Here is a 27831-nt window from a genome sequence, read left to right as displayed (position 1 = left end):
GGGCTCGATCCCAGGACCCTGGGATCATGACCTGAGCTGAAGGCAGATGCTCATCCAAGTGAGCCACCCAGGCACCTCTTTTTTTTTTTTTTTTTTTAAAGATTTATTTATTTTAGAGAGCATGAGTGGGAGGGGCAGAGGGAGAGAGAATCTCAGACCCCGTGCTGAACACAGAGCCTGATGTGGGCCTTGATTCCATGGCTCTGAGACCATGACTTGAGCCAAACCAGGAGTTGGACGCTTAACTGAATGTGCCACCCAGGCACCGCATAGCACAATTCTACAGTGTAAAATTTGTAATGACTTTCCTTGAAGAAAAGTATTTATGGTTTTTTTCTATCCACTTTTCTGTCTTTAGTTATAATTTTGGTAATGTCACGTCACTAAGCTTATAAAACATGTTTTCTGCATTTGGTTATAGAGAGAGAGAGAGAGAGAGTTCCTTGAAATGTAGTCCTGAGTGAAGCCTAAAGGATAGTTTTAATGACTTGAGTGATAGTTCTGTCTGGGTCACTTATTTTTCAACCTCATGTATGGAATTTTCTGCTGTCTCTGTTAGAGAAAGCTGTTTTATTGTTGCTGGAATCTTTCGGCAACCCATATTGGTGAGCCAGGAGGGCCAGGTATTTAGCTCTGTCACTGTATTTGTCTGCTAGGCTTGTCATAACAAAGTACCACAGACTTGGTGGCTTAAACAACAAGAATGTATTTTTTCACAGTTTTGGAAGTTAGAGGTCCAAGATTAAGATTTGAGCGGGGTTGGGGCGCCTGGGTGGCTCAGTTGTTGGGCATCTGCCTTCGGCTCAGGTTATGATCCCAGGGTCCTGGGATCGAGCCCTGCATCAGGCTCCCTGCTCAGTAGGAGGCCTGCTTTTCCCTCTCCCACTCCCCCTGCTTGTGTCCCCTCTCTCACCGCCTCTCTGTCAAATGAATAAATACAGTCTTTAAAAAAAAAAAGATTTGAGCAGGGTTGTTTTCTTCTGAGGCCTTTCTCCTTGACATGATTCTCTTCTCCCTGTAATTTCATATGGCTTTCCTTCTGTGTATGTTTGTGTCCTAATCTCCTCTTACAAGGACACTAGTCATATGGATTAGGGCTCTATCTCCAAATATAGTCACATTCTGAGGTATTGGAGGTTAGGACTTCAACATATGAATTTGTGCGGGGACACAATTCAGCCCATAACAGCTACTAAAAGGCTCTGTTTTGACTTTGGTAAGTGACAACGGTTTATAGGAAGTGAAGCTGAAGTGTGTAGGTTTAATGTGAAGATTGGTCACTGTATTTTGAGGGGGTTTGTTTCCGTTTTATTTTAGGGCTCGATCTTAATGTAAAATATAATTGTACTTTTCCCCTCTTTTTCTTCATGCTGGACTTTTATTTTTAGAACACCAGTACTTGACCATTCACGAAAAGTTAAAGTTGTTTTTTTTTTTAGAATACAAATTTGTAAATAGAAAGGTATTTTCTCCCATCCTCTATATAAAGGTCTTAAGTGAAGGAGTAATATCTTTCTTCAGCTTTAACATGTGAATTATTCAGGAGTGTTAGTAATAGCATAGTGATTGTTTTATATTTGACTTCAGTTATTTTCCTCCTGTTTGTACAGTAGATCCTTGATTTGGCTCTTGGTTAATGCTTTGTTGCCATGTACCTATCATCCATCTTCAACACTGTCAATGTTTCATCATGACCTGAGCTGAAGGCAGATGCTCATCCGAGTGAGCCACCCATCTAAAATTTTTTCCAGGGCGCCTGGGTGGCTCAGTTGGTTAAGCGACTACCTTCGGCTCAGGTCATGATCCTGGAGTCCCTGGATCGAGTCCCGCATCAGGCTCCCTGCTCGGCAGGGAGTCTGCTTCTCCCTCTGGCCCTAACCTCTCTCATGTGCTCTCTCTCATTCTCTCTCTCTCAAATAAATAAATAAAATCTTTTAAAAAATAAAATAAAATAAAATTTTTTCCAGTGGATTAAATCCCCCATTTTTTAACTGAGATAAAAGTCACATAACATAAAATTCACTGTTTTAACCATTTTATTTTTATTTATTTATTTTTAAAGATTTTATTTATTTGAGAGAGAGTGAGGGAGAGCACAAGCAGGGGGAGCAGCAGAGGGAGGGGGAGAGGCAGGCTTTCCGCGGAGCAGGGAGCCCGATGCGGGGCTAGATCCCAGGATCCTGGGATCATGACCTGAGCCAAAGAGGCAGATGCTTAACTGACTGATCCACCCAGGTGCCCCTGTTTTAACCATTTTAAAGTGCCCATTTCAGTATCACTTAGTACATTCACAATGTTGTGCAGCCACTACCTCTGTCTAGTTCCAAACATTTTCCTCATCCCTAAAGGAAATCCCATAAAGCATTCACTTCCTCTTCCTCCCTTCCCCAGCCCCTGGCAACCACTAATCTGTTTTCTGTCTTTGTCTGTGTTCATCTGTTCTGGATTTTTCATGTAAATGGAATTATACAATATGTGACCTTTTATGTCTGGCTTTTTTCTTAACATAATGTATTTAAGCAGTTTTTTTTTTTTTTTTAAAGATTTTATTTATTTTGGGGGGGGAAAGAAGGGGCAGAGGGAGAGGGAAAGAATCTCAGGCCAACTCCCTGCAGAGCACGGAACCCTGCATGGGGCTCAATTTCACGACCCTGAGCCGAATCCAAGAGTGGACACTCAACTGACTGAGCCACACAGGTGCCCCCTTAACAATGTATTTAAGATTCATCCGTGTTGTAGCGTGTATCAGTGCTATATATCCTTTTTTGGGGGGCTGAATATTTTTTTTTTTTTTAAGATTTTATTTATTTGGAAGAGAGAGACAGATAGCAAGAGAGAGCATGAGCTGGGAGGAGAGGGAGAAGCAGGCTCTCCACTGAGCAGGAATCCCAATGTGGGGCTCAATCCCAGGACCCGGATCATGACCTGAGCCAAAAGCAGATGCTTAACCTACTGAGCCACCCAGTTGTTGTTGTTTGTTTGTTTTTTAACTAGGCTCCATGCCCAACGTGGGGCCTGAACTTAAGACCCTGACAGGATCATGAGTCATACTCTACTGACTAACCCCTAAAATGTTATTTTTGTAACATCGTTGATTAACCATACTTCAGTAAAAAAACCTTAATTCTCATTTGATATCAGTCATACTAGAAAGTAGATCATTAGAATGATTTTATTCTCATAAAATTAGAAATTTATTGTAAAGTGAAAAAATAGTAATTTTAGGATATACTTTTCAAGCTATGTCTTTTTATTTTTATATTTATTTATTTAAAAAAGATTTTATTTATTTATTTGACAGAAAGCGCAAGAGCAGGAACACAAGCAGGGGGAGTTGGAGAGGGAGAAACAGGCTTCCCACTGAGCAGGGAGCCCGATGCTGGGCTCAATCCCAGGTCCCTGGGATCATGACCTGAGCCGAAGGCAGATGCTTAACCCACTGAGCCACCCAGGTGCCCCTTATTTATTTATTTTTTTAAAGTTTTATTTAAGTAATCTGTACACCCAACCTGGGGGTCTAACTCATGACCCTGAGATCAAGAGTTGGATGCTCTTCCACTGAGCCAGCCAGGAGCCCAAAGCTGCATCCTTTTGGAATTACTGGCCTAGATATCTGAATTGAAGCCATTAGTTGAAATCTGGATGCTGAAACTTACTTGGATTCATGGGATAGCTGAATAAACAGATTCCTTCACCAATATTATTGAGTCAAATGCTTAGTGCAATTTGTGCATCCTGATTTAATTCACACATAGCCCTAAGAGAAAGACAGAATGTTTATCTCATTATAAATTAACATTTGTGAGAAACCTTCTGGGATTGCTCCAGAGTAGTGGAAATAATATGTATTAAATGTATATTTTATCACACTACTTATTTTTGTTATTATTTGTTCCTCCTGTCATCCCCCCCTTCCTATTATCATTATTAAGTGGTTTCAGTAGAGACTAAAGTGACAGAATGAAGTAATAGTAGTATGAATATTTTCATCCAAAGGAAATCATAAATTTTGTTCAGGTCCTTGTTTAGTGTCTTGAATGAGGAAAGGCAAATATAAGACTATAGAAAAATAATGCAGAGTACAATCTCTGCTGCTATCAAAACAAAAATAATTGTGGAAGTTGCTTTTAACTAACACTTTTTTTTTTTAAGATTTTATTTATTTATTTGACAGAGAGAGACACAGTGAGAGAGGGAACACACGCAGGGGGAGTGGGAGAGGGAGAAGCAGGCTTCCCGCTGAGCAGGGAGCCCAATGGAGGGCTCAGTCCTAGGACCCTGCGATCATGATCTGAGCCGAAGGCAGATGCTTGACGACTGAGCTACCCAGGCGCCCCTTAACTAACACCCTTTATAAAGGTGTTTTTCATAGTCTGGTTTTTAAAATGTGCTTAAAAATGTGTTTTTATATCATGCATATTTATATTATTGGAATGTAAATTTAATTGGAGAGCCTTAAAGTTGGAAAACTTTTAAGCTCTTAATATTTTTTCCGTTGAGATGTTAGCTTAATGTTGCCTGTGTAAATATATAAATACACATACTGAGAAATACAGTTTTGTGGTACTTTGATTCTGAAATTAGATCTATATACTTTTATTTAAAAAAATTTTTTTTTCTTTTTAAAGATTTTGTTTAGAGAGAGCATGTGAGTGTGAGTGGGAGGAGGGGCAGAGGGAGAGTGACAGTCTCAAGCGGACTCTGCGCTGAGCACAGAGCCAGATGTGTGGTTGGATCTCATGACCCTGATATCATGACCTGAGCCGAAATCAAGAGTGGGACGCTTAACTGATTGTACCACCCAGGAGCCCCTAGATACACATACTTCTAGCATTCATATGAAATAGGATAGTTTATTCCTTTTTCTGCACTATTCCTTAGGAAAGTTAAAAGGACAAAAAAAGTCAGATTTAAAAATTTTGTAGCAACTCTTGCATAAATGAATTGGGGTCTTATGATAAGCTTAAAATGATTTGTTTTACCATCAAACATCTAATGAAAACTTCGTTTTAAAAATGTGAACAGTTCTCAGTGATTCTACTCTCCTCCCCTACTTCACACAGACACAGTACACAGCACATTGACCCCATGCTGTTCACCAGGCTGAATTTTACAACAAATGCTCATTGGCACTTATTCTGTGAATTGGCCTTTTTCAAATGTATAACTGGTTTCTGCCATTAAATCTGATAGTTCATTTTGTAATTAGGTTGACTAAAAGCTAGAAATGATATCTATTAGAAAATGGAAGAGAAGTATGAAAAATGTTCATTTTAAAATGTTTTCAAATAATGTTGCAGTGCTGATATTTGTAGTGAAAATACTTTTTCCTTACCCTAGTGTCCTAGAACGAATACATCACCATGGCTACAGAAATTGGCTCTCCTCCTCGTTTTTTCCATATGCCAAGGTTCCAACACCAAGCACCTCGACAACTATTTTATAAGCGACCTGATTTTGCACAGCAGCAAGCAATGCAGCAGCTTACCTTTGATGGAAAACGGATGAGAAAAGCAGTAAACCGAAAAACCATAGACTATAATCCGTCTGTAATTAAGTATTTGGAGGTAAGTCTAGTTAATGTGCTTCTGATGACCAAACTTTGGCTTTTTAAAAAGAAGAAAGTTTTTAGAATGCAGGGTAATAAGTATAACTGTGTTTCTTGAATTAGTGGGATGAAGTGGAATTTCAAATGAGGCCAATCACTAGTACTTTTTTACTTTCTGCACGCATGAATCATCTTCTCAAAAATTGTAAAATTTAAACTGTGATTTATAGTTTAAACTTCTTTTTTTTAAAAAGATTATTTATTTGTTGGAGAGAGTGAGCGAGCATGAGAGCACAAGCAGGGGGAGTGGCAGGCAGAGGGAAAAGCAGGCTCCCCGTGGATCAAGGAGCCAGACACGGGGACTTGATCCCAGGACCCTGGGATCATGACCCGAGCCGAAGGCAGACGCTTAACCAACTGAGCCACCCAGGCATCCCATAGTTTAAACTTTTAGAACAAAGTTCACAACAAATCTCAGAAAATGGTACTTTAATCCCAAAGCCAGCCTTAAAACACTTGTTAAACCCCCAGTGTATTTGAAATGTCAAGAGACTACCAACATAAGAATATTTTTGTGGGAACGCACGCTCAGAACAGCAATTTTGCATGGCTCTAGGAACACTGATTTTCCAAGTCCCTGGTGGTGGATAGCTCTTACTGTCAGAGAAAAGGGCTCCACTTTCTTGACGGTCAAGCACTGTAGGGTGAAAGCAACCCTGACAAGGTAACTAAAGGCAGAGTAGGCATCTGCCTAAATCTCTGCTTGATATTTCTCCCTTTTGAGTTCTTTATTTACTTGTCCTCACCTAGAAATTAGTCTCTGAGATTTGCTTTTCATTACTAACGCTATTACTTTAATCAGGTTTTGATCTGCTCTGGCCTCCTATGAAGAAAATTTGTTTGCTTTTTCTTACCTGAGACTGTTGTTAAAGACCTGTTTGCATATTGGATAATTAATATATTGCAGACACATAAGAGAAAAAGATTCATTCAGAGATGAAGACAGATTTAGGTTTTTTCAGGTTATTCAGTTGGAAAACTAGTCTAGGAGAGGTTGAGAGGAATTAAGAAAACCAAGGGCAAGATACCAGGAATTGTTTTGTGCTGAGGATTTTGAAGGAATTGGAGACATATGCCTATCCCTTATCCTTTTTCCTTTTATTAAAGCATGGCCAGTGAGAATGTATTGGGGTCAACAGTATCTTGGATGATTGGTTGGGGATGAGGTGAGTAAAGAGAGGAGGGAAATTCTAAACAATGTCAGTAGGGTAAGGTCTCTTTAGGATACCCACTGTTATCTTTGTTTTAGAACGTAATGAAAAAGTTTTAATTCTGTTTTTTCCCCATTTGGTAGCAGCTTACATTTTGTTTCAAACTGAGTATAATTGGACCTTATATTAAGTAATTAATTTGTTTGTTTTTAAACAGAATAGAATATGGCAAAGAGACCAGAGAGATATGCGGGCAATTCAGCCTGATGCAGGTTATTATAATGATGTAAGTATTAAGATATGTTATACTAGCTTAGTAAAATCTCTTTGCTTGGACATTTGGACGTAAAACCATGTGATCTCAAATGCAAACATGGACTTTTCTTTTTTATGTTTTTATAATTTAAATAAAACATTCCTAAAGAGATAATATAACATATCTCTGTACTCCATGGGTTATATATATATATATATATATATATATTTTTTTTTTTTTTTTTAAAGATTTTATTTATTTATTCATGAGAGATAGAGAGAGGCAGAGGCAGAGGGAGAAGCAGGCTCCCCGCGGAACAAGGAGCCTGATGCGGGACTCGATCCCAGGACCCTGGGATCATGACCCAAGCTGAAGGCAGACGCTTAACCGACTGAGCCACCCAGGCGTCCCTATTTTTTTTTTATTCAATTAAAATTTTTCTTTTACTTTAACGGTATATGAACTTTTGATTTGGGGCTTAAAGAAATGTCCAGCAAAAGATTGCACTGCTTCAGAGTCTGTGGAATAGGAAAGTTAATTTTAAATTTGGTTTATTGTGAACATGTTTTTATTGTGTTGACCTTGAGAAGTAATTGGGGAAATTGCATATTTGATTTTGTTGTTTGTTTAATAATAATGGGCATTTAACTGTCCTATATCTCAGTTTTCTTCATTTAATTAATACAGACTGATTATAATAATAGTCTTTTAAAGTGCTGTATAGTCCTGAATTTGTCTGTAAATGTTGAAATAATTACCTTGCTATTTCCCTGGTTTATGCCTTGTGTGTAATCAGGAGCCCTTAAAACCCAATTTTTTCTTTTTGTAGTTGGTCCCACCTATAGGGATGTTGAATAATCCTATGAATGCAGTAACAACAAAATTTGTTCGAACATCAACAAATAAAGTAAAGTGTCCAGTATTTGTTGTTAGGGTAAGTATTGTGTTGGGTACTTTTTTTTTTTTTTTGAAAAATTAATCCTGAGTTAGTCTGTACATATATTTAACAGAACAAAATTAAATTATTTTAAACTTATATCTGGGATAAAAATTGTTATGTTGCTAATAATTTTATTTTGGAATACCCAATCATTTATCCACTGTATTCACATTTAGTAAGGTATTGCGTTTGGATTGTTCTTCATGTTGCAATTTCCATAGAATTCTCTGAGCAGGCCATGGATTTATATTGTAGCAGGTCTCAGACTTGCTCTTGAATAGTAGGGTGGCTTTTGCTGCTGTTTAGAAAGCAGCATCTCAAAGTTAATGAAAACTGTTGGGTGTCATTAGTAAGGAAAACACCTGAAAAGAGCTAAAGGCCAGTGGTTGACCATAATTGTTAGCTTCAAAAAGGTACATAGTAGGTACTAAATACATATGCATGAAATTTAAGTATAATTTTTAAATAAATAGTAGTTTGGCATGGTTTAAAATTTGAAAATTCGAAGGGTTTGCAATAAAAGGGCTTCCCATCTTCGTCTCCCAGGTATCCAGTTAATATTCCCATTTTTGATAGTATAATCATTTTCTTTGTGGTTTGCTAAGTAAGAATGTACTTGCTGGTTAGCAGTATATCAAGTCTAGAAATGTAGGATAGAGTTAATAGAGTTAAGCAAATAAGAATTGAAAAAAAAATGGGACAGAGAAGCCATAATAATGGCAAACATTGTGGCAAATGAGCAAAATAAGCAAGTCCTCTGTGACTAGAGAGGTATGATAGAGAGCAGGGAGAACCAAAGGTCTGAGGGAAATATTGCAGTCAGTCTTAGGTCTCATATTTGCTTCAGAGGTCTAAAGCAGTAGAAACATCAGTTAAAAAAAAAAAAACCCACTTATTTTATTGGCTTTTTTGTTGGTAGAACCAACCATTATGTAGTATGATTTTGTTTGCCAGGGAGTTTGATAAAAGGGGTTGGTGTGCAGCTAATTTTTGTATCTTCTTAGCATAATAGAGAAAATTGTTTTGTAATGAGTAAAATCTGAGCATTTGGTATCACAGTACAGAAGGATAAAATTGTATTTGTTACAGTTTGTTAGGTAAATTTCTCATTTGGGGATCAAACTGTAAGGTCTCAGGAGATATTGACACATAGTGGAGACACAGTCCAAATTACGAGGTATTAAGACATAAAGACAAGGTATTGTGCGTATAGCTCTGTTGCCTGTATTATTTACTTGATTGGGATCCATAGTAGATAACAGAAACTAGGAAAGTAGGAGGATTTTATTCATAATCAAAGTAAGCAAAATCCCGATGTGCAGGTAAGCAATAAAAAGCCAGGTTTACCAAATAGTCTTCATTTTAAATATCTCATCCTGCTATTCCTATAAGCACACTTGTATTTTTCAACTGTGTGTCATAATTTTTAGTTAAATACATTTAGTGGCCAGGAAAAGTTTAATATCCTTGATGTCCTTAAATTGGTACTTTTTTTCATAAAACACCAGTAACTTTCTGCCTTAATTGGTCCACTAGCAGGTGTAATCCTTCTTTGAGTTATTTTGGTGACTGACCATTTTATTTATGTTAGCCTGCCATGTATCCTAGGAAAATGTGGTCTTTGCATATTTTGCTTTTAAAGGTTCTTCAAAGGGTGTAGATGTGTGTAACTTAACCAGGTACTTTTAATGCATTTACTATTTTTTTTTTTAAGATTCATTTATTTTGAGAGAGAGAGAGAACACATGCGGGCGGCGAGGGGAGGGGCAAAGGGCGAGGGAGAGAGAGAATCTTAAGCAGACTCCATGCTGAGCACAGAGCCTGACAGTGGGGCTCGATCTCACGACCCTGAGAGATCAGGACCTGAGCTGAAAGCAAGAGTTGGATGCTTAAACGACTGTGTCATCCAGGTGCCATGTGCATTTACTATTTTTAATTTAGTTAATGAGCCAAAGTGCTAGAGCTTTTCCTGCACTGTGTTAATACAAGTTCTTTTCTGACAAAGTACTTGCTTATAAATCTGAACTATGCTTAAGTGAAAGTCAGTATTGTCTATTTAATGTTGATTATTTGATATTTTGTAAATACTTTCTAAGTGTTTTAAAAATTAGCTAAGATTCTTTTTTTTCTTCCCTAGTGGACTCCAGAAGGAAGACGGTTGGTCACCGGAGCTTCTAGTGGAGAGTTCACCTTGTGGAATGGACTCACCTTCAATTTTGAAACAATATTACAGGTAACAGTAATCATCAGATGGTAACATTCTTCTGTGGTACTGTAAAGAACTGGAGATACAGTTACTTTTTTGGCATTTTAAACTTAAAATTGGACAAATAATTCTTGTGAGTTATGCTCCTGTAAAGCCTTCTGTCATATATTCTTTTACATAATGTTTACAAATGTTCTGTGTTTTCACAGGCTCATGATAGCCCAGTGAGGGCCATGACTTGGTCACATAATGACATGTGGATGTTGACAGCAGACCATGGAGGATATGTGAAATATTGGCAGTCGAACATGAACAACGTCAAGATGTTCCAGGCACATAAGGAGGCGATTAGAGAGGCCAGGTTTATACACAATATACCATTTTCTGTAGTCCCTATTGTCATGGTTAAATTATTCTCTAAGTGTATTCTGGGTGCAGAGATGCATGGGCTCTGTCAGATTCTGGGATACTTTCTGCACCCTATAAACACAATATTTTTCTTTGTTTTCACACACTCACCATTTCGCTGGCACTTTTCTGAAGTAGTGTTGTCCCGGTATCAGCCTTTGCAATATGTTAGAGATGTATTGTCTGCCGCATTTTGCACTGGTTTTCTCTCTTCATTTATGGTTAATAATGTGTATACGTTATTCCTTTTTATTACCTACTGTGTAAGACAAGAATCTTTCATTCCGAATAAAGAATTCAGTCTTTAATTATACAACTGAATAAAATCTAAAGCCTACAGAAAACACCTTCAGAGTTCACACAAAATACAAGAAAAAAAGGCTTAAGTGAAGACCTGGTTGGCTTGGTTATGCCACGACTTCAAAAGGAAAGTATAGTAGGACTAAAAACACACAAGTAACTCTGGATGTGGCAAACATTAATGGAGTAATGAATGGGTTCTTCAAGCTTTGAAACTGTAAGCAAACCATTGTCAAGAGGACTTTAGGACTTTTTCTTCTGATTCACTGTTGAGAACATCAGTTATGCAAATGTATAATAAGTGGAGTTTAAAATATTTTCAGTGAGTTGTATATTTTTACATATCAATGAGATATGTATAGTAAAACCGGAAAAAAAAAAATCTCGAAAGCAAGCCTGAAGAATTGCTGCAGCCTCAGAATAAAGCTAAGCAGCATTCTTTACCGGTGTACCGCCCATGTGTGGGAGGAGGTTGACATCTTTATAGAAAACATCATCCACTGCAGTCACTTGTTTCTACTTTCAGAATCTTAACAAAAATTGTTGGATAAACATGCTTCTGCAAAAACTGCTTTAGTGTCCTGCCCATACATTGAGTTTCACAGTTCTTTGTTAGTTATAGGACTCAAAAGTTCAAGAGAGTTCTTAGAGATAGATGAGAAACTTGATGGTTTTTCATGCCAGTGAGGGAAAGATGGCAGAATCCTTTGCAGTAGATTATCTTTGGCTTCAAACACAGTCTGAATGTCTCTGTGTTCGTTTTCCCTAAAAGGTGCAACATTCATGGATTAGCTTGCCAGGGAGAAGGTGTGAGAGTTTCCCACAGACCACTCAAATAAATGAGAAACATCGTATGTAGGGGTGTTTAGCAGCTAGTCTTTAAATAGCCTGTCCACATTTTTTTAGCTTAATCGTTTCATGAAGCGTCTGAGGCAGAAACTGATGCTAATTTTTTGAGCGGTATTCCTATGTGATTTAAAAGAGTGTTGAAGGAATATTGCAAAAGTAAAATTCACTTAGTTTCTACACTTAAATCAGCTCCACATTTTCTATTGGTAAGACAGGAAATACTACTGTGGGGAGTGTGGGAAGCATTAGTACTAATATACCTGTAAAGTTCTCGGACTATTGTTGATTGAAAACTAAGAAGCAACTACTCTGTTGAATTCTTCTTTTGATGAGATGCGTTTGTTAGCTGACAACATTCTCTTTAAGGGCTTCTTCACTGTTGGAATACTTCCCACTCCTGTTTATAACGCAGCACAGTGTTTTTATTTTTCCCTGTCTGAGAAGCACAGATAATCTGTTAAATGCTGACTTCTTTCCCCTGCTGTGTGTCTTCATGTAACAGTTTCTCACCCACGGATAATAAATTTGCTACATGCTCTGATGACGGCACTGTTAGAATCTGGGACTTTCTTCGTTGCCATGAGGAAAGAATTCTCCGAGGTACGTGTACTAACAGTACTGATTGGAATATTTAAATAGGGAAGGCATTTGTGGTTAAATCATCACAATACCACAATACCACAATACCAGCTTACATTTCCATTCAGTTTATTTACATATACACCGTCTCAGTGAGGCTCTTTAAAGAAACCTGAACACTCTCTCTGGTTCACAGTCATTTTGTAGATTTTTACTACTAGTAATATCTTTGAATTCTTTGAGTTGAGTTGTAAATTACATACAAGTGTTCCTCTTCTGTCATCCCGCCACCCCTGCAAATTACTTGCTTATCTGTATTCATCTGTTAGGGCTATATTCCTTTTCCTGTCTTATAGCCAGCATAGCTTTCTCCAACATAATGACACTATAATTCTATTTAGATACATTCTCCTGGCAGTCCTTTTAAAATATGATTAACTGTGGTATCAGTAGCTACACTTTTCATTATTGCTATTTCTGAGAGCAGGTGTTGTGTTTTTTTGTTTTTTTTTTTTTAAACAGTATACCACATTTGCGTACTACATGGCCCACTTGTTACTAAATTTTTTCTTGTTTACTTTTATTGATTTCTTAATTATAAACTAATGTCTATGAATTACTCCCTCCTACAAAAGAAATCCATATTTTTACTTGGATTAACTTAGTTTTAGACTTCATTAAGTGGGGCTGTTGAAATACAGTTTATCTCTACCATTTTTGCGAATTCAATGGGTGCTAGAGTTAGGGAATTAAATGTTTATATATGTAATGCAAACATTGAAACAAACATTTAATTAGTAAAAACATTTAATCTTATTAGTTCATTGTTAACTAGGAAGGTAGTGTTTTTCAGATGCTTAAATTGAACTTGTACTAATTTAACAAAGAATGCATTCCACTCCATACTCTTGATTCCAGTATCCCATAAAAGTAACATCTTCCTCTGACATATAAATGCTGGGTAGGCACATGGGTGCCGCAGTCACTGGGTGTCAAGAAATTACTATTTAGAGATTTTCCTTTCTGTTCAAGAGTCTTGGTTGAATTTTTACAACATTCCAGAGCTTAATTTATAGCCTATAGTGTTGATGCTTTCTAGATAAGAAAATAAATGCCCTTGATATTTAACCCATATTTCAAGCCAGTTTTTTTTCTTTTAAATCATGTTTGTTTACATGTTTCTGGCTTTGCACATTTTGTGTGAGTTCATCCACAGTGCTGTATGGTGATAGGATATAGTACCTATCATTGAAGGAGTGTACTCACTGTGAATGTTATAATATCGTACAACTTCAGAACTAGACGGAGTCTTTGGAATCATTTAGCTGGAGATATTTTATGGATGAGTATCATGACCCACCAGGCTTAAGTGACATGTTCAAGGTAAAATAAGTTCAGATCCAGGACTAGAATCTAGCTTAACGCTACACTAATGTTGCAGCTTTTCTCACTCTTAATGGAAGTCTTAGCTGTTAAACAGAAATAAGACAGGTAACTTTTTTCTAGGCTTTTAAAATCCTAATATAGAGGAAACAATAATTGTTACCAAAAGCAATTCTAAAGTATCAATACAATTATTTTTACAGTGGACTAGGGAGGACTATAATAACTTGAAGTCTTACATAAAACTACTATGCATCTTGGATTCAATAAAAGAAAACCTGCTATGTGGCAACATTTTTCACTTCAGTGTTCAATGAAATGTTACTCAATTTTGGTAATGAAACTGTTTCTAAATAGTACTTAACTTTTCCTCTGAAACTTAGAGTGTATGTGTGAGATATTCTAGCAGTTAAATACTTTCAGATTTGAGTTGAGGCAAATTTGGATAAGATTAAATGGATGCTGAATTATTATTTGTTCTTCCTATGGCTTAAAAAATACACCAGCATCCTGCCTATATTATTTGAGCATTGAATTTTATTTTTTTGGTGAGGGCTCTTTTTATTTTAATTTTTGCTATGGATATTTCAAGCATGTACAAAAGTATAATGAATCTCCATGTACTTTTAGGATGTATGTTCTAGCTTAGCTTACTCATGATTTTTGCTCCCTTTTAAAAACATTTTTCTTACTACCTCAATGAGTATATGGGACCAATATGAATATATTAAACCAAGTTAGTTATACCACCCAAATAGTAGTTCTAATAACAGGTCTGGTATAGTAGATGAGTTATTAGATTCCAATTATCCATTTTCTGTCATTCCTCATTTTTCTAAATTCTCTGAATTTTAGTGATGATTTTAACCAGTGAAACCAGTTACAATTTTCCTGTCCTTTACTTGTGAATTCCAGTTGTCTCAAGGCTGATCTGAAATTCCTCACATAAAATTTCAAGTGAATTTAATTTAGCTTTATACATAGAAAATTGGGTCACAAAGTCAAACAAATAGGGATAGGACCTTCCAATATCTAAAATGTCAGTTGGTCTCTACGAAGGGATGATGTTCAAGTAGCCTACACAGACTCTGAACCATTGGGCAGGTAAGCATAGTCCTGCACAATGTTAGTGTTGTACATTAGACCAAAACTTGGGTTTAGGTATTTTTAAAAAGATTTTTATTTATTTATTTGACAGAGAGAGAGAGGGAGAACAAGCAGGGGGAGCAGCAGAGGGACAGGGAGAAGCAGGCTACCCCCTGAGCAAGGAGCCCGACCGGGGCTTGATCCCAGCAGCCTGGGATCAGGACATGAGCTGAAGGCAGACCCTTAACTGACTGAGCTGCCCAAGCGCCCCGGGCGTCTTGGGTTTAATAAGAACATTTTAAATGAAGGGGATGTTTATGATCATGTAGTTCAACTCTTTATCAAATACTTACCTTTTCTATATCATTCCTAAAACCCAGTCTTCTCATAAACATTTTTAGTGTTACAGTATTCATTACCTCAAGTGATTATTTTTTGCGATTTTAGGTAGCTTAATTTTCAGAAAGTTCTTTCATTATATCAGAAATCTGCTTCTGTATGACTTGTCCTGCCTCAGGAACACAAAAAATTAAGTTTATACTTTCTTCATGGCAGCCCTTTAAGTATTTGAAGATAGCTATCATGTCTTCTTTTTTTAGTATGTTAGTATACTGAAGCAAGCACTCTGTCATGTCTTCTTAATGTAGACCATCAGCTATAAGCATACAGGATCCCTGTGCATGGTGGAAGCCATCATACCATACTGTTGACTGCAGAATTTATAGTTGCTTTTTAGTGTCCTTTCTGAGATTGTTCTCATGCTTTTTGGAAGAGGAAGAAGTTACACAAGAGAAAGTAATCAGTATTTTTTAAGGTTCAAATGAGCACAGATCTGTTGTTAGGAGATTTGCTATTCAAAAGATCATGATTGGTCCATAGGTATGAAATTGAACATACTGAAAAATTGAGAGGTATTGTGTACCATTCATTACTAGAACATATGCAAGTCAGCATGATTTATACACAATTATCCTTTTCCATTATTACTTAGAGCATTTAATTTGTGGGCTGGGATTAAAAGAACATTTAAGCACCAGAAGTACATGAATCTAAATGAGCCTCTAGTTTACTGATATTTATGCATTTGACTCCCATTGAAATAGAGCCATTAAAATCCATTTAATTAATGACCATATGCTATATGTATGCTACCACTGGTAGAAGAATCTTTTCCCAAGGTATGACACCGCCCCTCGTGCTTCTTAAATTTTAGTGGGATATTTTCACACACTTAAGATGGTGGAGAATATGAGAAGAGTCTTGATAGTGTTAGAAAGGTAGTTTTATCTGTATAGAGTTAGAAGCAGATCACTTAAGACTAGCTAAAATGTACACAAGAAAGGTTGAAAACGCAAAATCAATAAGAAAACTGAAGTAAACTTCAGTGAGAAGCATAATACTCTTCAAAAGAACCCAGTTTACAAAGTTTCAGCATGCTTTCATTTTGTTTTACCTTCTTGGTTTTAACAATAGCAGATACATTACACTTACTATGTATCGGGCATGTTCTAAGTATTTTTTTTTTTTTAAGATTTTATTTATTTATTTGACAGAGACAAGACGAGAGAAGGAACACAAGCAGGGGGAGTGGGAGAGGGATCATGACCTGAACCGAAGGCAGACGCTTAACGAGGCGCCCTCTCCCCGCCCCCCCCTTTTAAGAGAGAGTGTAAGCTAAGGTGGGAGGGTGAAGGGAGGGGCAGAGGGAGAAGGAAAGAGAGAATCTTAAGCAAGCTCCATGCTCAGCATGGAGCCCAGCATGGAGCCCAGCATGGGACTTGATCTCACAACCCTGAGATCATGACCTGAGCCAAAATCAAGAGTTGGGTGCTTAACCGACTGAGCCACCCAGGTGGCCCTGTTGTAATAACTTCATTTAATCTTCCTGGTAACCCTATGAGCTAAATACTGTTTGTTCCACGTTTTACAAACGGGTAACCAAGGTACGATAAAGTTAAGTAAACCTTAAGGTCAGGTAGCTTGTAAGAGGTGGGGGTAGGATTTGAACCCAGGTTTTTAGGGCCAGAGTTCACACTCAACCACTATGTTAAACTGCCTCTTTTCTGTTTTAAAAGTAGGGCGCCTGGGTGGCTCAGTCGTTAAGCGTCTGCCTTCGGCTCGGGTCATGATCCCAGGGTCCTTGGATCGAGTGCCACATCGGGTTCCCTCCTCGGCGGGAAGCCTGCTCTCCCTCTCCCACTCCCGCTGCTTGTGTTCCTGCTCTCACTATCTCTGTCTCTGCCAAATAAATAAATAAAATCTTAAAAAAAAAAAAAAAAGTAGTATCAACATGGATGTAATGTCTTCCTGAGCTGTGATGACAGAATTACAGAGTTTTTTGGGGAGAGGAGAAGGGTGTAAGTAGAGGGAACTAATTGAGGTACTCAAGTTCATTTTACCATTTGTCTTTAAAGCCGTCCATGTAGGTGGGACACCTGGGTGGCTCAGTTGGTTAAGCGTGTGACTCTTGATTTTGGCTCAGGTCATGATCCCAGGGTCCTGGGATCGAGTCCTGCATCAGGGTCCTTGTTCACTGGGGAGCCTGCTTCTCCCTCTGCCTGCCGCTCCCCCTGCTTGTGCTCTCTCTCTTTCTTTCTGATAAATAAATAGATAAAATCTTAAAACCCAACACTGTCCATGTAGATTATGGGATTTTATTTTATTTTATTTTTTTAAAGATTTTATTTATTTATTTGACAGAGAAAGACACAGCGAGAGAGGGAACACAAGCAGGGGGAGTGGGAGAGGGAGAAGCAGGCTTCCAGCTGAGCAGGGAGCCCGATGCGGGGCTCAATCCCAGGACCTGGGCCTCAATTGTGACCTGGGCCGAAGGCAGATAGATGCTTAACGACTGAGCCACCCAGGCGCCCCTAGATTATGGGATTTTAATGTAGGATATATTTAACAACACAAAAATTAAACTACAATGAATAGTTCAAACTAAATGAGTTATAAGATACTAGTTTATGTAAATAGAACATGGACATAAGGAGTTATACTGAGACTTATTCAGGAGGTAATATCTGTTTTCAGATACAGCACTCAGAGAGAGGAAATGAACTGCTGAGTACGCACAACTTAATATTATTAGTACTTTTGATAAGCCTCTGTATCCCTTCCTTATTGCATTGACTGTGGTCTTTAATAAATGAGATCAACCCCTCTGCAAAGATCTTTCGGTTTAGCAGTGTGTTTTTAACTGTGTGAAGACATGTTTATGAAGTCTGAGTGTTCCAAAAATCTTTGATGCTTTTTACTGGAAATAATTTTACTTATTGAAGTAGAATTGGCAAGCCACATAGTTTATGATTAACGGACCTACTTTACTTATGCAGTGTTTACAAAACATCCCACAAGATCCTGTCCTCCCCAAGAAAAAAAGCGAAACACCCAGCTTCCTTTAAAATAGCCTATATTAGAGTAACTTCTTTCACTAACATAGCATATATTAATATTAAAAGCTCTTCAGGCACGTCTTACTTAATCATCCAAACAGCTACGTAAACCCATTTTACACAAGGATGCTGATTTTCTGTCTGTGTTACCTTATTTTGAGGAAGAGTTTGTTTTTAGGCTCTTTTCCCTCTGCTTTCCTGAAGAGACTGGATTATGGTAGGTTCTCCCACGTAAAGAATCATCTGAGTATATTATGAGAAGAAAAAAGACTTAATAAGTCTTAATAAGACTCTGAAGCACATTATTTGAAGAAATTAGTGTAGTAGGGTTCTGAAGTATTCATTTTATATGGTACATTCACATTTTTGCAGGAATTGTTTTAGATTTTCATATTGGGCTTTGTTCTTTCTAAATGTTGCACATAATACGGCAAAAACTTGTTGAAAATAGATTTGTGGCTTTCTTGGGATGTCAGATCTGCACACTGTTGCTGTCAGTGTTTTTTGAGTCAAGAGCAATTCCCAGACCCTCTTGTATATAAAGATTCTGGTTTTTTGACAGTGATGAAATCACTGATTAATAATTCAGGCAGTTGATTTTCAGAAAGAGTCTGTGTCTTTGCATTAATTGTAATTATCTGCTTCAGTTTATTTTGAGTGAGGCCGAAATTTCCATTTGCTGATGAATTAGTTACCTGGTTATATTTTAGAACTTCCAGCTAACTAGGTCTTTAGTAGTTTGTCTTGTCTTTTTCTTTTTTCTTTCCTTTCCTTTCCTTTCCTTTTCTTTTCTTTCTTTCTCTCTCTCTCTCTCTTTCTCTCTCTCCCTCTCTCCCTCCCTCCCTCCCTCCCTTCCTTTTTTTTTTTTTTAATTTTATTTATTTGACAGAGCACAAGCAGGGGGAGCTGCAGGGGAAGGGGCAGAAGCAGGCTCCCGGCTGAATAGGGAGCCCAATGTGGGGCTCTATCCCAGGACCCTGGGATCACGACCTGAGCCAAAGGCAGTTGCTTAACTGACTGAACCACCCGGGCACCCCTCTTTGGTAGTTTTTAAAGTTAAAATTCAGAGCTTTGGAAAGAGTGATAAAATTATATAAATATGTAATATGCTTTTGGCTTTTTCATTTTTAGTAGGTAGATCCTTATTAAAGTATGGTATCATCAAAAATAGTTACTTGTCAATGAGGGCAGTTAAGTACCAAAACAAAAACTTTTTTTTTTTTAAGTCAGTTTTCCCCTTTACTTTACTGATATATACTAGAAAACCATCTTAAAGTTTTATTTAAGGGGTGTCTGGGTGGCTCAGTCAGTTGGATGTCTGCCTTTGGCTCAGGTCATGGTCTCGGGGTCCTGGGATTGAGCTTGGTGGGGAGCCTGCTTCTCGCTCTCCGTCTGCCTGCTTCTCCCCTGCTTGTGCGCTCTGTCAAATAAATGAAATCTTAAAAAAAAAAAAGTTTGATTTAAGTCATATCTCAGGAATTTGTAAGAAGCACCTACAGTGCTGTGATCTCTTTAGTTATAGAGACCAGAATAAGAATTTCTATTTAAAAAAAGAAATGGGGGCACCGCAGTGGCTTGGTCGGTTAAGCATCTGCCTTTGGCTCAGGTCATGATCCCGGGGTTCTGGGATCGAGCCCCACATCGGGCTCCCTGCTTGGCGGGGAGTCTGCTTCTCCCTCTCCCTCTGTCTGTCACTCCCCCTGCTTGTGCGAGCTTATGTGCGTGAGCGTGCTGTCTCTCTCTGTCAAATAAAATCTTAAAAAAAAAAAAGTAATTTTTAGGTGATTTATCCCTTTTTTCATTTGTCCTTTTTTATGGATTGTTTCATAAACTAGTCTTAATTTCTCCAAAATGCACTAATCAGTTTCTCAAAGCCAATCTGCTGAAGGCTCTTTCTGGTTTTTTCCCTTTGAAGGTATTTTAATATAATTCTCTTTGAGAGAACGTTACCCTTATTAGCATGGTTTTAGAATATCACGTTACTTGGATTATTAGCCCATTGAATTGTATATGCTTTAACTTGCTGATATTTTTAAATATTGTATTGGTCCCTAGGGAACATCAGGAAGGTACAGCCACCACAGGGGGCCTGTGGTGCCTTTGAATAGGGGCAGGTAGAGTTTCTCCTGCTCAGAACCATCCATCTGAAAAGGGAATGCCTTCTGTAATCTTTCTGACAGCTGGCAAGCTAAACCTCCCAATTTGAACCAAGGAAAGCTTAAGAGCTCATTAACAGCTCTTTCTCTTTTCTTTCTGTAGGAAAAATTTCCATAATTAAATCCAAATATGATGTCTCAATATCTTCCCCACACCCTATATTCTAGATGTATATACAATAAATCGAACCCTACTGTCATACATAATCCTTTAAATATTTGAAAATGACAGAATTTCTCTTAAGTCTCTCTTATCCAAGTTGAATACTACATTTCCTTTTACTCTTTCTCATGACTTCTGGATCTTCCCCCATTCTGAGCATCTCTCGTCAAGAATTAAGATTCACCATTCAGAATATCCATTCTTACTAAATGGCAGAGGGCACGACACCACACGAATTCACACTAATCATCAAAAACCTACATTTGTTTTTATATAAACTCATAAACCATTCTAGTAGATTATAGAATTGAGGTTGAAAACCTAAATACTACTGGGCGCCTGGGTGGCTCAGTTGGTTGAGCGACTGCCTTCGGCTCAGGTCATGATCCTGGAGTCCCTGGATCGAGTCCCGCATCGGGCTCCCTGCTTGGCGGGGAGTCTGCTTTGCCCTCTGACCCTATCCCCTCTCATGTGTTCTCTCTCATTCTCTCTCTCTGAAATAAATAAATAAAATCTTAAAAAAAAAAAAAAAAAAAAGAAAACCTAAATACTGGACTTTACATTTATCTCTATTTAAAATTTTACGTATTAAATTTCTATTCATTCAATTTAACATCACAGTATCTTCTTGAATCCTAACCCCTAGAGAACTCCCAGTTTTGGATCACCTGTAAATTTGCAAAGCAGGCCATCTACATTAATAAAAAAATGTTAAATAGGACAGAGGCCAAGCAAAGAACCTTGCAGCCCTCTGCAGACTCGCCTCACTGGTAACAAACATCCAATGGAAACTTAGGTTGGAAATGGTCTCTCCGTCATGTAGTTATAAAGCCACGATCCTCTGCCATGATCTTGAGACTAGTTCAAAAGTTTGCCTATGGTTTGGCTATAATTTCCTTGACCACCCCTCCAGTAATTCTTTACAAAAAAAAAAAGTTGTTTTAGCATGACCTACTCCAAACCACTGATTTTCAGTGGAGGCAATAATACTCTATAACGAGCATTTTGTAAAGAGTTTTCTCTCAGAGTGTGCACTGGTGCCTTTTTAAAAAAGCTTTATGCATAGTGGTCATTATTAGTGAAGATATAGAATGTTTACAGCACTCTAAAGATTCCTTCATACCTTTTCCCCACCCAAGCTTTTTATTAGGTAATTTAGACATTCAAAGATATTTTCATTAATTACCCTTTTCTCTATTGTTTTTCAAATTTTCTTTTTTGTCCTTTTGTGGTTTCTTTCATCTCCCTTTCCCTTACGTACAGCTGTCTTAATTTCCTTGACTTGCCTCTGTGTTTTTTTTAATTAAACATTAGGTTTTTATAATTTAAAATATTTATTTATTTATTTAAGGAAACTCTCCTCCCAATTTGGGGCTGTACCTCATGACCCCAAGATCAAGAGTCACATGCTCTATCAACTAAGCAAGCCAGGTGCCCTGCCTCTCTGTTCTTTTGAAAACAATGTTTTATTATTTTTTCAGATTAACTTCATTTACAGGTTTCCTGCTACTGAAAGCAATACAACAAAAGTTAGTATATAAAGAGATAGTGTTGTGTATTATTACAATCACAGGCTCTGGAACCTGGATGTTAAGTCACAATTTAGCCCTTAGCAGCCATGGGATATTTGGGCAAGTCACATTACGGTGTCTGTGTTTTCATCTGTATAATGAGGATTAGTATTAGTACTGACCTTTCTGAGTAGTTGTGAGAATTAAATAGGTTAATTCATGAGAAGCATTTACTGCCATAAACAATATCCAATTAATTTCAGCTATTATCTCATTTCCAAAGCTAATTTCAGAGCCTGCTTCCATCTCTCTGCCCATTTAAGGATAAAAGTGATTACTTCAGAAGGGTATTTTACTTTTCTTCTCTAAATGTTTTTCAGCCATTATCATTAGTTAGTGCAGTTGTACAGGTTTATATTTTCAGGTAGTCCATAAATATGACTACTTGTTTAAGCAAGTGGTCATGATTTTTTATGTTTTCAGGTGTAAAAAAATTCAACAGTTAGAATTGGCTTTTTTAAAAATTATTTTTAGTTTTATTTATTTTTTATTTTTTAAAGATTTTTTATTTATTTGACAGAGAGACACAGCAAGAGAGGGAACACAAGCAAGGGAAGTGGGAGAGGGCGAAGCAGGCTCCCCACAGAGCAGGGAGCCCGATGCGGGGCTTGATCCCAGGACCCTGGGATCATGACCTGAGCCGAAGGCAGATGCTTAACGACTTGAGCCACCCATGCACCCCTTAGAATTGGCTTTTTTAAAAAAGATCTCATATGGAAGCACTTAAAGATTCTATTTGAATTGTTAGATGAATCAAATATTTAATGATTACCGTGGTCAATAAAAATTCTCAAGACATGGCCTTGTCCCTTAAGCAGCATTTCCAACATTTCCCTAGTTCTTTCATTGCTTCAGATATGGTTTGTGAATTGGGCAAGCACCATGGTGAAGGGAATGCTGAATACACTGTAAATCAAGTCTTCACAGATCATACTGCTGCAGACTGTGGTCATTGGTGTCTAGACTGTTTCATTGGGACAGCATTTATTTTTCTCTGGGGGAAGAAAAGGTTTTTTTCCTATTGACCAAATCTTATCACAGTAATTAATTTCTAAATCCATTTAGTAATAAAGTTGGATGAGCTAGTGATAACTCTGGTAGAATATCATTTCTGTTTGTCATCTTCAATGAGTAAGGGATCGGTGGTAATTTAGGAGACATGGGGAAACTGTAATTCTATGTATTTTCTGTCCCAGTGGATGAGACTTAAATACAGAAATCTAATGTCATCTGTTTGGGCCTCCTGATCCACCCCCTCTGCCCCATCTCATCAAACTTCTCAGCTGACAGCATACTAGCTGGGGTGTAAATTGTTCTGCCCAGAAGTCTTTGGTGGAGTTTGTTGGAGGGTGTGAGCTAAATCCTCACCTAGGATGTAGCAGATACTGGCCCAACTGATAAAATGATTCTGAGAGCAAATAGGATGATATTAAAGGAGACATTAGGAATGAAGGAGCGCTGTAAGTTTAGTGATACCTGAACTTAAATTCTGCTTTTTTGAGATCATATAGTACAGTGCCCAGTTTTAATGTTCTCTCTGTAGGCCTGAATGTTAAATATTGTAGAAGTTGGGTGTTACTAATATTTTATATGTTTTTGGAATGGTGAAGTCATTTTCTAGAAATTTATGGAAACTAGTTCCATTTATATTTTTTGAAAGTGTATTATCTGATTTTTGAGAATATTTTTAATTTTGTAGATTTAATGTTTTAACATGTTGTACAAATTAAATTATTACCAAGGGTCTTCTGGGTAAAAATAAAATGTTCATTAAAACAAAAATTCTTCAAGAGAATTTGCTAGGCATTTTTTTTTTTTAAAGATTTTATTTATTTGACAGAGAGAGACACAGCGAGAGAGGAAACACAAGCAGGAGGAGTGGGAGAGGGAGAAGCAGGCTTCCCGCGGAGCAGGGAGCCCAATGCGGGGCTCAATCCCAGGACCCTGGGATCATGACCTGAGCCGAAGGCAGACGCTTAACGACTGAGCCACCCAGGCGCCCGAGAATTTGCTAGGCATTTTTAATTTGGTTTATTCTAGCAGAGAAATTATTATCGTTGTTATTTTTAAAGATTTTATTTATTCATTTGATTGAGACACAGATACAAAGAGAGAGAGAGAGCATGAGCAGAGGGAGAAGCAGGCTCCCTGCTGAGCCAGGAGCTAGATGTGGGGCTCAATCCCAGGACCCTGGGATCATGACCTGAGCCAAAGGCAGATGCTTAACCATCTGAGCCACTCAGGCACCCCTAGCAGAGAAATTATTAAATCAGTTTTATAAAGTACTTTCAGTCCTTGAACTGTTTTAAATTTAGTGTTTTTTTTTGTTTTTTTTTAACATTGTGGACTCTTTTGAAGATTTTATTTATTTGAGATCGCGAGCGCGCGATGGGGGCAGGAACAGAGGGGGAAGGAGAGGGACAAGCAGACTCTGTGTGGAACGTGGAGCCCCGTGCGGGGCTTGATCCCAGGACCCTGAGATCCTGACCTGAGCCAAAACCACCAAGAGTCATCAGTTGCCTAACCCAACTGAGTGACTCAGGCGCCCTATGGACTTTTTTTTTTTTTTTTTTAATAAAAGATATCGGGCTTGTGAGTTGGGGGGTGGGGAGAGGCAGAGGAGAGAAAGAATCTTAAGCAGGCTCCACACCCAGTGCAGAGCCCCTCCATCTCATGACCCTGAGATCATGACCTGAAACTGAAATCAAGTCAGATGCTTAACCGACTGAGCGCCCCCCCCCCAGGTGCCCCTGGATTTTTTTTTTTTTTTTAAGCTTTTGTTTACGAGAGAGGGAGCATGACCTGGGGGTGGCAGGGAGAGGGAGAAGCAGAGACTCCCTACTGAGCAGGGAGCCTGACTTGGGGCTTGATCCCAGGAGCCCGGGATCATGACCTGAGGTGAAGGCAGACTGTCAGCCTACTGAACCATCCAGGTGCCCCACCCCTGGACCTTTGTTTAAGGGATGAAAAAGCAACTGCTGTCCTCCCATAATGAGGAAGTAAGATGATGACACAGTTCTGATTTAGGAACTAGATATTAGATATTAAGGCTTATGAGATGGAAGGTATTTGAAAGAGGAAAGTTTCAGAGCGCCTGGGTGGCTCAGTTGGTTAAGCGACTGCCTTTGGCTCAGGTCATGATCCTGGAGTCCCGGGATCGAGTCCCACATCGGGCTCCCTGCTTGGCAGGGAGTCTGCTTCTCCCTCTGACCCTCCTCCCTCTCATGCTCTCTGTCTCTCATTCTCTCTCTCTCTCAAATAAATAAATAAAAAATCTTTAAAAAAAAAAAAAAAGGAAAGTTTCAGTCCTGGAGGAGGCACACCATGGACTGTGATCATCATAAAGGATAAAACTTGGCACTGTTAAGTTTACACTGTAAAGAGAGAGTAGTCAACATTTTGGTGTTTTTTATTATTGTTGTAGAATCACATTTGAATTAAATGTGCTAAAATTTCCTGGACCATAAAGCTCCTCTTCTAAAAAATAATTGTAGAAGAGATTTACAGAGGAGGTTGGAGTTAATAGAAAGGTCATCCTTCTTTTTTTTTTTTTTTTAAGATTTTATTTATTTGCGAGAGAGAGAATGAGAGACAGAGAGCATGAGAGGGAGGAGGGTCAGAGGGAGAAGAAGACTCCCTGCTGAGCAGGGAGCCTGATGTGGGACTCGATCCCGGGACTCCAGGATCATGACCCGAGCCGAAGGCAGTCGCCCAACCAACTGAGCCACCTAGGCGCTCAGAAAGGTCATCCTTCTTAATTGGATTACTTCTAATACCCAAATACAAATACAGGTGAAAGGATATATACCTACTATAAAATGTAACTTAGATATCTAAAACTAATGATGTAATGTATGGGGATTAACATAAGAATAAAAAAAATATATATATAAAATGTAACTTAGAATATTTAGTCCATTGTTCTCTGAAAGATCAAGTACCTCTTTAACCACATGGATTCAAGGAGACCACAAACTTCCTTTTCCTACTGTAAGTTACACAGGTATTACTTGGCATAATACGTATTATCTTTGAATAGGCTTTTACATAATTTTTTAAAAAACTGGTTCTCATTATTATATTGAAGTCATAGTTTTGAACTGCATGATGGCATCCCAAGATGAGTTTAAATCATTGCTCCTTCTACTTGTTGAGTAACAAGGTTTTCATGATCCATAAAAATTAAGTGGTAATCCCTATCTAACAGATCAGGTTGTAATATATATAACACTTTAAGTGCTACACAGATAGAGGGCAGTGGTGATGAAAATACTTTCTCTCAAGCAGAACTCCCACACAGTGCAGGTTTTAAGAAATTAAGTACCTTTGAAGACAGTGACTTTTATTTGACGCTCTAAACTTAACATCTTCCAGATCCAGGAAGGACACAATAGGTACTTGGGGAAGTGGCATATATACCCCATGTCCCCACCCCCAGCCATGAAAATCTTTCAGTTTTATCGGAAAGGTAGGTAATAGGTGCTTTATTTTCATAGGTTTTTGAAAAGCTGATTATACAGTTGACAGTTAAAAAGGTGTTTTCTGTCTCATCTTTAGGGATGGGTTTTAAGAAAATTATTATTCCCCTCAAGTTCTTCAAGACTTCTAATTTTTAACTCCTTTGTTAAACCTAGAGTTATGAATAGCTTAGCTTTAAAATACTGGTTTTGGGTTTTTTTTTTTTTTACAAAATGCTCATACTGGTGTCTATAGTAGATTTATTTTGTGTTGTAAAAACTTGTTTGTTCTAAGTTGGCATTCTTGGTTTTTATACCTTTGATGTGATTCATACTTAAAAATAACGTTCAGCTGCAAAGTGGGAGATTTTGCATTCTTAAAAAAGTCTTCAGTGAAAGAATATATACTAAAATCTTGCTTTCTTCTCACAGCTAGCCTGTTATCCAGATTTTTCAATAATTATGGTGAACACTATTTAAAGAAAAAGTTACCCTCTTCCACCTTTTCCTTATAGCTTTGTCTTTATTGGGTATTTTCCTGGAGTCCTTGTTTTAAAATACTTCTGCATCTGGGTATAGCCCATATACTTGAGCATGCTTCCCATTGAAATGACTCTTGGTGAACTCCTGCTCATTCTCCTAATTAACATTGCTTAGATGGGCTTTTCCTGTATGCCTTAACAATTTTCAATGTGATTGTCATTAATGCTTTTTATTTTATCTGAACTTCTCAACACATTTTAGCATGGTCTTGACATTAAAAGCAAAATGGAAGAAGTCTTGTACCAAAGTTATCCAAAGCTACCCTCTCTGTGAATTGTGAGATGTGTATTAGTAAGCCATATTTTAAAGTCATTTTGTAACCCTAGAGCATGTAGTCTATTTTCATTCCACCATTAGTATTTACAAATGTCAGTACCTTTCATTCAGAGACCACCAGGAACACACTTGTAATTGAACCAATTGGACTTATCACTCTCTGCAGCCAAGAATACAGACCATGGAGAACTGTGGGGTGTCTCAATAAGAGGGTGTTCCAAAGATTATATTATAGGATTTGGGCTTTGGAAATGTCGGGGAGGGTTCAAGGAAGTGAGGGCTGTCACTCATTTAACATAAGAGAGATGTTTGGTATTTTGTGCGTTATATAGTGACCTTGTTTTTGTTTGACTTCATCTAGTCTCAGACAGAGTTGTCTAGTGGGATCAGAACAAAATGGTTTAACTGTAAATGTCAAATCAGTCTGTAATAACATTGAGACTTAACTGTGAGTATCAGATTAGTTCGCAGCGGTCAGGGACTGCTCCTTTTTTTTTTTTTATT

General features: G+C 37.9%; 1 protein-coding gene across 4 annotated transcripts in view; it reads left to right on the top strand.

The window, feature by feature from the left end:
- WDR33 (WD repeat domain 33) overlaps positions 1-27831 on the top strand; it is a 115776-nt gene that overhangs the window by 41326 nt on the left and 46619 nt on the right. For 3 of the 4 annotated variants that reach the window (XM_035008277.1, XM_035008279.1, XM_035008280.1), the window contains exons 2-7: positions 5341-5567; positions 6977-7045; positions 7845-7949; positions 10093-10188; positions 10371-10522; positions 12221-12318. In XM_035008277.1, the coding sequence (XP_034864168.1) occupies positions 5364-5567; positions 6977-7045; positions 7845-7949; positions 10093-10188; positions 10371-10522; positions 12221-12318 (724 nt within the window). In that variant the 5' untranslated portion in view covers positions 5341-5363. Of the gene's footprint in view, positions 1-3431; positions 3453-5340; positions 5568-6976; positions 7046-7844; positions 7950-10092; positions 10189-10370; positions 10523-12220; positions 12319-27831 lie in introns of those variants that run through there. The other variant, XM_035008278.1, reaches the window with a different exon arrangement.

This window comes from Mirounga leonina, unplaced genomic scaffold (genome assembly GCF_011800145.1).
Source record: "Mirounga leonina isolate KUSES-001 unplaced genomic scaffold, KU_Mleo_1.0 Mir_151, whole genome shotgun sequence".
NCBI lineage: Eukaryota > Metazoa > Chordata > Mammalia > Carnivora > Phocidae > Mirounga > Mirounga leonina.
This window is presented reverse-complemented; position numbering and strand designations above follow the sequence as displayed.